The sequence below is a fragment of the Atta colombica genome, unplaced genomic scaffold (assembly GCF_001594045.1).
Source record: "Atta colombica isolate Treedump-2 unplaced genomic scaffold, Acol1.0 scaffold233, whole genome shotgun sequence".
Lineage (NCBI taxonomy): Eukaryota > Metazoa > Arthropoda > Insecta > Hymenoptera > Formicidae > Atta > Atta colombica.
The window spans coordinates 681,947-690,836 of record NW_017259331.1 but is presented as its reverse complement, the minus strand read 5'-3'; the positions used below and the strand labels follow the sequence as shown (position 1 = coordinate 690,836).

General features: G+C 30.7%; 3 protein-coding genes across 3 annotated transcripts; 1 reads left to right on the top strand and 2 right to left on the bottom strand.

The window, feature by feature from the left end:
- Window positions 1-427: 427 nt before the first annotated feature.
- On the bottom strand, window positions 428-998 carry LOC108688447 (thioredoxin, mitochondrial). The gene has a single exon (XM_018194711.1). It carries the CDS (start codon window positions 980-982, stop codon window positions 554-556), a length of 429 nt encoding a protein of 142 aa, XP_018050200.1. The 5' UTR covers window positions 983-998; the 3' UTR covers window positions 428-553.
- Window positions 999-1,051: 53 nt separating this feature from the next.
- On the bottom strand, window positions 1,052-2,284 carry LOC108688448 (transmembrane protein 218-like). Its single transcript, XM_018194712.1, has 3 exons — window positions 2,043-2,284; window positions 1,243-1,419; window positions 1,052-1,131 (listed from the first exon to the last, which is right to left on the bottom strand). Exons 1-2 carry the CDS (start codon window positions 2,250-2,252, stop codon window positions 1,252-1,254), a joined length of 378 nt encoding a protein of 125 aa, XP_018050201.1. The 5' UTR covers window positions 2,253-2,284; the 3' UTR covers window positions 1,052-1,131; window positions 1,243-1,251.
- An 887-nt stretch (window positions 2,285-3,171) lies between these two features.
- On the top strand, window positions 3,172-8,884 carry LOC108688474 (synaptogyrin-2). Its single transcript, XM_018194745.1, has 8 exons — window positions 3,172-3,360; window positions 3,955-4,045; window positions 4,116-4,347; window positions 5,932-6,108; window positions 7,056-7,282; window positions 7,430-7,577; window positions 7,708-8,030; window positions 8,315-8,884. Exons 1-7 carry the CDS (start codon window positions 3,207-3,209, stop codon window positions 7,903-7,905), a joined length of 1,227 nt encoding a protein of 408 aa, XP_018050234.1. The 5' UTR covers window positions 3,172-3,206; the 3' UTR covers window positions 7,906-8,030; window positions 8,315-8,884.
- The last annotated feature ends 6 nt before the right edge of the window (window positions 8,885-8,890 follow it).

Genomic DNA, 8,890 nt, shown 5'->3' with positions numbered 1-8,890 from the left:
ATATATATATATATATATATATATATATGTATGTATATGTGGTATGTATGTGTATGTGTGTATATATATATATATATATATCACAAGTGTTTCATATAAGTGTTTACAGATTTTGCAATAGATTCTATAATATTTTCTATGATATAGAAATCTTTCTTTTGCTTCTTTTGAATATTTTAAGGAAAATGTCTAACATCTTTTTGGTCGATTCAAGAATATAGGTTGTTAAATGAGCTCTATATTATAGAATATCTAAATAGAAGTATAAATATTTCAATATAATATATATAATTTGAACATCAACAGATTTATGAATATTAATATGTATACATTAAGTGATCTATATATTGCCATTTCACACAACATATATATATAAAATTTTTACTCACATAGTGCTTATCTAAGCATAATAAGATAAAAAAGGCCGTAATTTTTGGACGAAATAGCTTGAAATGTTATGTTCTCTCTACAAATATGAAAATATATTTAGTTGATAGAGAGAAATGGAAGCATAAAGTGTGTATTATATATAATTTACTATACTGCCATGACACTAGGACTTGGTATCGTTACTTTCCGTAATTATTGGTCCTTCATTCGTTAATTTTTGTATTAAATTCTCTATCATCTCGTTGTTGACTAAACCGATAAATTTGTCTACGATTAAGCCATTCGAAATCGCTATCACTGCAGGTACAGCTTTCACCTCGAAGACGTGTACCAATTCAGGATTTTCTTCTACATCAACTATAGCTAGATCTAACTTATCCATAGGCTCTATAAGTTCTATTAACTTAGGTGTCAATATTTTACAAGGATCGCACCAATCTGCGTGAAAATTGACTATAACTGGCACAGTGCCGTTCATCACCTTATTCACAAATTCGCTGTTATTATTTATCTCGTACCGCTTATTATTCTGACGAAATAATGAAATACGTCTCACCACAGATGGTATGCAATTTCTTATACTGCACAACATTGTTCTTCTTTTTTCTTTTTAATGTGATTTGATGATATAGTACAGATGAATGATCGATGATTACTACGTTTATGCAAGATGAATTTTACATTTATAAATTAAATCTTGCATATTGAACGTCTTCATGCTTGTTGGGCGAGCAAGAGTACCTAAAAAGAAAATTGTTACAATAGTCATATAACAATGCAATATTTAACTTTTAGAAACACTATCACTACATATAAGTTTCATTTTTACCATGGTAATAACATCATCCTTACATTATTAATTTAAAGTATACTGAAGATATTCGCAAAAGAAAGAACCCAGGTGGTTATTCTAACTGGTCTAACGCCTCCCACCAATCCGAATTTGATATATCCCACAATGGAAATTATGGACGAGATAAAACACACAATCAAAATTATTATACGCCAGACGAAAAGTCGATCGTATACCTAAAAAACAAAAATCTATTTAGATATATAAATACTTATAATCAATTATATAATTTTTTTAAGATATAAATAATCTTATTCAATGTTACGCTATTTTTATCTCAATAACTACTTTATTTACATCTGATAAGATAAATTAAATTGCAACAATTAATCTCTAAAATAAAGTCTAGAAGTAATTTAAAAAATTCCAGAACGAAAATTTCCGAAACGATTTTTGTAAAGTAGGTAACTTTTAGATAACAACTTTTGTAATGTATATTAATTAATGAAAGCAATTTGTATTCATAACTGATAATGAAATAATTTAGACAGACACTCCAAATTCCGATTAATTTAAATGATGACTATTTCGACAGTTGCTCCCAGCAAGATTTCTGATTTTATTATTGGTTCTTTCCGATCAATTTTTTAAACAAAAAATTGATAATTTTATTCAGGCTAAGAAGACACTTACAGAAAATAGGTATATTATTCGAACGAACTAATCGAGATTTAATTGAGTGCGTTCATCGTAACCTGATTGAATGAATGAGTCGGTTGGAATGTTTACAGAGAGTACAGCGAATATTTAACCGTAATTCCTCTCACAATTCCTCCCAATAAAATTTCTCCGATCGTACCTTATTGTTCGTGGGAGCAGACCTCTCTGACGCGCGCGGCACTTTGAGCAAGATATACGTGAATGCGCTCACGAGTAGTATCGCGATTATACAGACCCAGCCGATCTTTTTTTCGATGCGCAACGATATCAGGAATATTAGCGCGACCAGCACCCACAAAGTAAGAATGGAAAATAATCCCACGCCGACGCCAAATATCAAGGTTGTCATCCCTCCGGGAAAAAGAACGGGAGAACGGTGTGAGAATTGTCATCAGGACGTATATTTAGCTTTTTGGCTATAGTATATGTTTTATACTACAGGATGGTAGATGACGTTTGCAGCTGACCTGAAAGTTTCACGACCTGTGCATTTATAGGAATCTGTAAAGAAATAATCAAAGGGCTTGGATGTGTATTTGAAATACTTTTATTTAATAGTATTTGTAATGCAAGTGTATTTTGTATTTCAATGGAATACATCCCTCAGAAATTTAAAAATACTTTAATAATACTAATACTGGGATCAATATATTACTTAATGTTAATAAATATAATATAATCTCATTTATATTTTCAATATTAAAAGTACTAATAATAAAAATTTTAATATTCAAAATAAGTGATTAACCGGCTAATACTAGTATATATTATTAATAAATTTCTACAAGGAACGAATATAATTTAAATTTATAAAATCGAAAGATTATTTATAAAATCGAAAGATTGAAAATTTTTTATATTTTGTATTCAAATAATAATATTAAGATTGATTGTTAATTTCGGTTTTAGAAATCCAAAATACATACAAAATACTTTTATATGCTCCACAATAGCTCGCTTCAATCATGGAAAAAATTTTTAAATCTGTAAAGAAGAAAAAAGTAATTGTTATACAAGAATTATATGGTTTAGTCAATAATACGGTTTTAGAATTCCTTTAACATTAATAGATATAAAAATAATAAATAATAATAATTTTTATCAAAGGCTGTACTGTATATTTGTTAGCCACGCTTTGCAGGGATCTGTATTACCGACTCTCTATCGATAAAACAGATATTCACTAAGTTGTCGATATAATAGAACACTTCTCTAATCCGTCTAATGTTTGTATACAAACGCACAGTAGATGTAAAAAAATTTCGAAGTGCTTCTTTTGAATTGTTCCACTTTTCGGAAAAAGATGGACACAAATGTAGATCTTTTAGAATTTACCAAGCAGACTGAAATATTATTGCGCGGCGTGGGGGCACAGAATTTAATAAAGGAGTGTAAAAGGAGAAATATATCAACTAACGCGTTGCACAGGTTGACCAAGGAGGATTTTGTACAACTTGGTAATACGTTTATTCTAATAATATATTTGATATTAGCATCTTCTATTTACGAAGATTTGAATTATTGCAATTAATACATTGTGTATAATTTCTGTTAAAAATTTGTAAAAGTATATTATTAGGTTAAAATTTAGAGGTTCTAGTGTAAATTCCATGTAAATTATAATTTAATTCGACATGCAATTTACAGGATTGGATATGTATGTAAAATTTCACACTGAATTATTTAAGTATTAAAACCGTTTAAGACTTTCATTTCCTAATTGTTATGATTTACAGTCTTAAAAAATACTTTATTGTTTAATATTGGATTATAATTGTTTTAGAATATACTTTCCCAAAAATTTGAAACTTTTAGCAATCAATGAAAAAATTTGAAGAATTCATTCTTTTTCTTTTATAATAAAAAATCTATAAAACCTAATTACTTCTAACTTTAAATATAGATTTATTAGAAATTTTTATTTAAATTACATATCTTTTGTGTTACGAAGCAATATTATCATTGTTTTTCGCTTTATTTTTTATAATGTGTATAAATATATGTATAAACATGTATATAAAAAAATGATGATAATAAGGAATTACTTATAGGTGCGGATGCAGATCATGCAGAAAATATAGCCAACGCTCTATGTATTTCTAAGAAAAAACGATACGATGTAAAGCCAAAACCTCATTATAGGTATCAAATCGTTATTAAAATATATTTTTATATATAACATTGAAATTGAAAAATCTTGTTATTTTTACAGGATATTTGATAAAGTAGAGATACTACAAGTAGGTGAGAGACAGCTCAGTATAATCCAAGACTTTGTAAAGTATTGCAAAATGAAGCTGAAAAAAGAAAGAATCAACTTCTTTGTTGAGGCAGATAAAGCTTTGAGTGCTTCTCAAATTCTGTGTATGTCCGCTGAGGCTACTCTTAAAGAAGTCAGCGACGCTGAATTGAAATTGAAAGAATTGGAAGCTATAATAATGATGGTACATATCAAAAAATATATTATACATATATATTTCTTTAAATTAAGGAGTTTATAATTAAACATCTATTATCAAGAAATTAACAAACTTTAATGAATAAATTAATAACGAGATACATAATATGATCAATACTGAAACTGTTTAATTGTGTTATACACAGTGGTCTAGTTTGATACCTAATAATATTTTTGTGTAAATTTTAAATGCATCTTTCAGTTATATCAACTGCGCGCTTATTATTATTAAATATTATTAGTATTATTATTAAATTGATGATCAATTGTGTATTATTTCAGTTTCAATTTATGATTGCGTTTCAAATCTAACATTAATCAAACAATTTATATAATTGGAAGATAAATTTAAAATTAACATAGAGAAATATTATTAAGCACCAAAATCCACATTCTCGATCGTATTTGACGCTTTTTACTTAATTATATTACTCAATCAATCTAATTTAACTTTATTATTATTTAATGATATTTTATCTGACTTTTTCATCCCTTTTCAAAAATGCCTAAGCTAAATTTCTTTCTTTCAGCCTAGAAACAACCAAAAATATTCTTACATATTATATAGCATTTCATTCGGCGGATTCTGCGTTGCAACATTCATATTATTAAATAGACTTTGGAGATAAAAGATTTATAGTGTTAAAATGCATAGATTATATACTGATATATGTATAATTCTTTTATTATCGTAAGTTCATAAGTCGTACAAACAAATTTTTTATATACTTTATAAACATGTGCCATAAATACATATTATTAATAAGATGTTTCAGAATAAGGATTCATTTTAATTAACGTACCATTCATAGTACCTACCTAAAATCCCAGAAAAATTTCAATCATGTCCATTTCCATTAATATAGATAATCTTTAATCTCAGTTCAACCTATTTTTCATCTTTTTCTAATTCTAAGAATTAGAAAAAAATGAAGAATCAATTGAACCGAGATTAATCTTGAACATTTTGACTGCGTTCAGCAAAGAAAGCAGCTTTGCAGCTGTTATGAAGTTCTTTTATATGATTAGTTTTGCCCTTAGAGTTCCTCACTGAATCTAAATAAAGTCATATCAAAAAATTTTACAAGTTGCAAAGCTTCCTCTGCTGAACATATTGATTATTGAAACAGACATCAGTTATTTATATAAACTCAAAATTTAAGCATAATTGGATTTAATAAATTCTTGTCCTTTTCTCAAGACAGAGTCGAAAGTGGAAATAAGTAAATCCTTTCCACTTCGGTGTATCATCCCTTTTAGGAGTAAATTATAATGAAGGATAGATAAGTCAAAGAGTCCGCGCAAATATATATAAGAGCAAATCGCAATGAAAATCGAAGAGAGCCTGAGGACAAATCGCGACAGTCGCCGACCACGGTGAAAGTCGACAGAGGTATATAGAGTAAATCGCGAGAGGGTTCGTTCGAAGATTATGGCTATGAGGGATTTCGGAACGGCACGGCGTCGGATCCGCGTACACACCCCCGGGATCGCCGTCGAAGCGGCGAACGCATGCGCATGCGCTCGGTCGCTGCGTGAGCTTTGAAATCTCCGCTTCAGTCGCACTAAGATGGACGGTGGAGCGTACGGCGGTGGAAAGGCCGGGGCCCCTTTCGATCCGATCGCGTTCGTCCAGCGGCCGCAGGTCATTCTGAGAGCGTTATGCCTGGTAAGTCGTCGCAGCCTCCTGAAAGTAGGATCATTTCAAGGTCGATTCAAGAGCGTGATCACGACGACGACAATACGTGCGTAAAAAGAGAGAGAGAGCGAGAGAGGGGGGAGGGCGAAATGAGCGAGATCCCTCGACGCGGATGGTCATTGATTTTAAAAGAGAGCCTCGGCTCCTCCCCCACTACCACTACCACGATGGGATTCTATTGATTTTTCGCGAATTCCAACAGTACGCACCCGTGCATCATGGATCTTCATGGTGTTCGATGTGTAATTGAGATTCATTGCTCCTCGATTCGACGGAGCGAATCATTTCTTTGATCTTCCTTACGGATATATCTCGAGCAAAAGCTCGGATCGCAGACCTCTCCCCGTGGTCTTCTTGACAACGTTATTAACTAATGAATTTCATCTCATTCGTCGTTCTCTCTGTTTTTCTCTTTTTCTTTTCAAAAATGCTTATTTTTCCCATATTATAAATATAGGGAAGCAGTGGTTGAATATGCAAGGCACCAGCCAGAGCATGTCAGCTCAAGATTCGAGATATTTTAAGATTGGAATCATATTTGAAAAAATATTGAAGATTTTGGACTAGCATGTTTATGTTAAATTGAATTTTTTAATAGATTTTTATTGATTTCAAACTCAAGAATTTTTTTTCAGCCAAGACATACAGCAATATATTTTTTTCTACTTAATTATTATTTATATATTTTATCAAATATATTACAATAAAATATAAAAATAATTGAAGAATATTAAATATATAACCTTTTATTTTGCATTGCTTTTGCTAAAGTATTTTAAGCTACTTTCCTTTTAGGAGACACAATTGATACATTATCTATCCTTCTTGGCATTCAATGAATAACAAAAATAGAATGACTCGATCTTCTAAAAGGAAAACAGTCTTAATTTTTATGTATAAATATTTTATATTTTATACAATATATTTTCTGAGTTTCTATTATTCTTCATTCTTCATTTTATCGTTTTACAGAAGAATTTTTATCATGCTTCTAGCTATTTGCAATAATCGTGTTTGGATGTATAAGCAGCAAGGGCTATCTTGTGAAAGACGATGGGAAAGAAGTTTGTCTTTACAATGAAGACAACAATGCGTGCAACTACGGGATTGGTATCGGAGTACTGGCATTTTTGGCCAGTATCGGATTCCTCGCGGGTGAATACCTGTTCGAACAAATGTCGTCCGTCAAGACTAGAAAACATTTTGTTCTCATAGATTTAGGGTAAGTTGTATACATTTTTATAGTCTACTAGACGTAAAATTTATGTGATCTTAATCATGTCATAAATTGTTAATGAAAAATCTTTTGACATATCTTAATACACAACTTAATATGTCATATATTAATATAATAATATCATAATTACAGTTTCTCGGGTTTATGGTCTTTCCTTTATTTTGTGGGATTCTGTTACTTGACAAATGCATGGAATAATTCTGCAAGACCAAAGGATGGATATGGAGTGAATAATGTACAATCGGCTATTGCATTCTCGTTCTTTTCCATCTTTACCTGGGTATGTTAGATAAAGTTCATGCGACAAATTTTACTTAGTTGTTAACATCTATTTTTAGTTTTCTTTGATTTAAATAAATAAACGATTGTGTTCTCTGAATTTTCCTCAGAATTGTATTCTGTTATTACAGGCCGCTTGTGCTTGGTTCGCGTTTCAAAGATTTAAACAAGGTACTGACGCGGCATTCGCTCCAAGTTACGAGGCGGATCCTGTCGGTGGTACAGGATACACAAGTTATCCTGATGCCACTGATGCTGCTTACCAAGAACCGCCGTTTGGTCAACAACAACAACGAGGTATGGGTGACTTTCAAGCCCCAGCTTACTAAAAGTCATCCATAGTACCAAAATGTATTTCCATTAAATGCACAGCGAGCTACTTACGAAAGAAGATGATTTAGGATAATTTTTCAGAACAAGATATATTATTTTCCATCACCTATTTTTCTTAAAGGTAATCTCAATATTATTACAAAACTATAATTTTGATACTTTTATTACTCATAATTTCCTGCGTATTCTTGTTTTTATTGATACTAATAATTCTAAAAGAAAAACGCAAGAAATATATATTCTAATGTATCTCTGGTTCTGGTGAATAATGTGCTAAGGTATGTAAAAGATGATCATCAATCAAGATCTATTTAAGAATCGTCAGTGCGCAAAATTCTTTTCTTTACGATAAATAGTTTTAATAAAATGTGTAGTAATTACATCAAATTGTATTTTCCTTTACAGACTAAAGAAGAACTTCATTCGCTAATAGGTCGCTGGGCAGCGCGTTGGTCATAGAGTAAGTTTTCATGGCAAGATGTAGAAGGAAGTTATTTGTTAAACTGTGCTTCTTATTGTTGACCACTTGTAAGTTACACTTATCCATACGCCCAATGTCACAAAAAAAATGCGTTAGGTGTGTTTGAAATTCATATATGCCTGGACATGCGTTACGACGATGGCTACTGATCATCATGGGAAGTAAATATCTTATAATGAGTAACTAACACTATAGCTAAACTCCATAAATAAGTAAGAATTAGTACATGCACAGGCTACGTATATTTTAACGTTGTAACGTGTTCATGGTAAATGCGACTTAAATATAACAGTAATATGCGTTGCATTATTATACAATTAGTATTAAACGATGTACACGAAGTCTAGGATTGAAATGAGTAAGTCTCGAATAAGTCGACATATGTTTTAATATTAGTGAGACAATATCTAAGTTACTTAAGTTACTTGTCGTATGAGTTGCAAAATAATGGGATATTTCCTTAGCACAGAATAGCATTAGCAAATATAATTGCACTTATA

Coding starts and splice junctions, on each gene's coding strand:
- LOC108688447 (XM_018194711.1), bottom strand. CDS start 982: ATGTTGTGCAGTATAAGAAATTGCATACCATCTGTGGTGAGACGTATT.
- LOC108688448 (XM_018194712.1), bottom strand. CDS start 2,252: ATGACAACCTTGATATTTGGCGTCGGCGTGGGATTATTTTCCATTCTT. Junction 1,420..2,042: donor CTGCTCCCACGAACAATAAG/GTACGATCGGAG, acceptor TTTGTTTTTTAG/GTATACGATCGACTTTTCGT.
- LOC108688474 (XM_018194745.1), top strand. CDS start 3,207: ATGGACACAAATGTAGATCTTTTAGAATTTACCAAGCAGACTGAAATA. Junction 4,046..4,115: donor AAGCCAAAACCTCATTATAG/GTATCAAATCGT, acceptor TTATTTTTACAG/GATATTTGATAAAGTAGAGA. Junction 7,283..7,429: donor TTTGTTCTCATAGATTTAGG/GTAAGTTGTATA, acceptor TCATAATTACAG/TTTCTCGGGTTTATGGTCTT.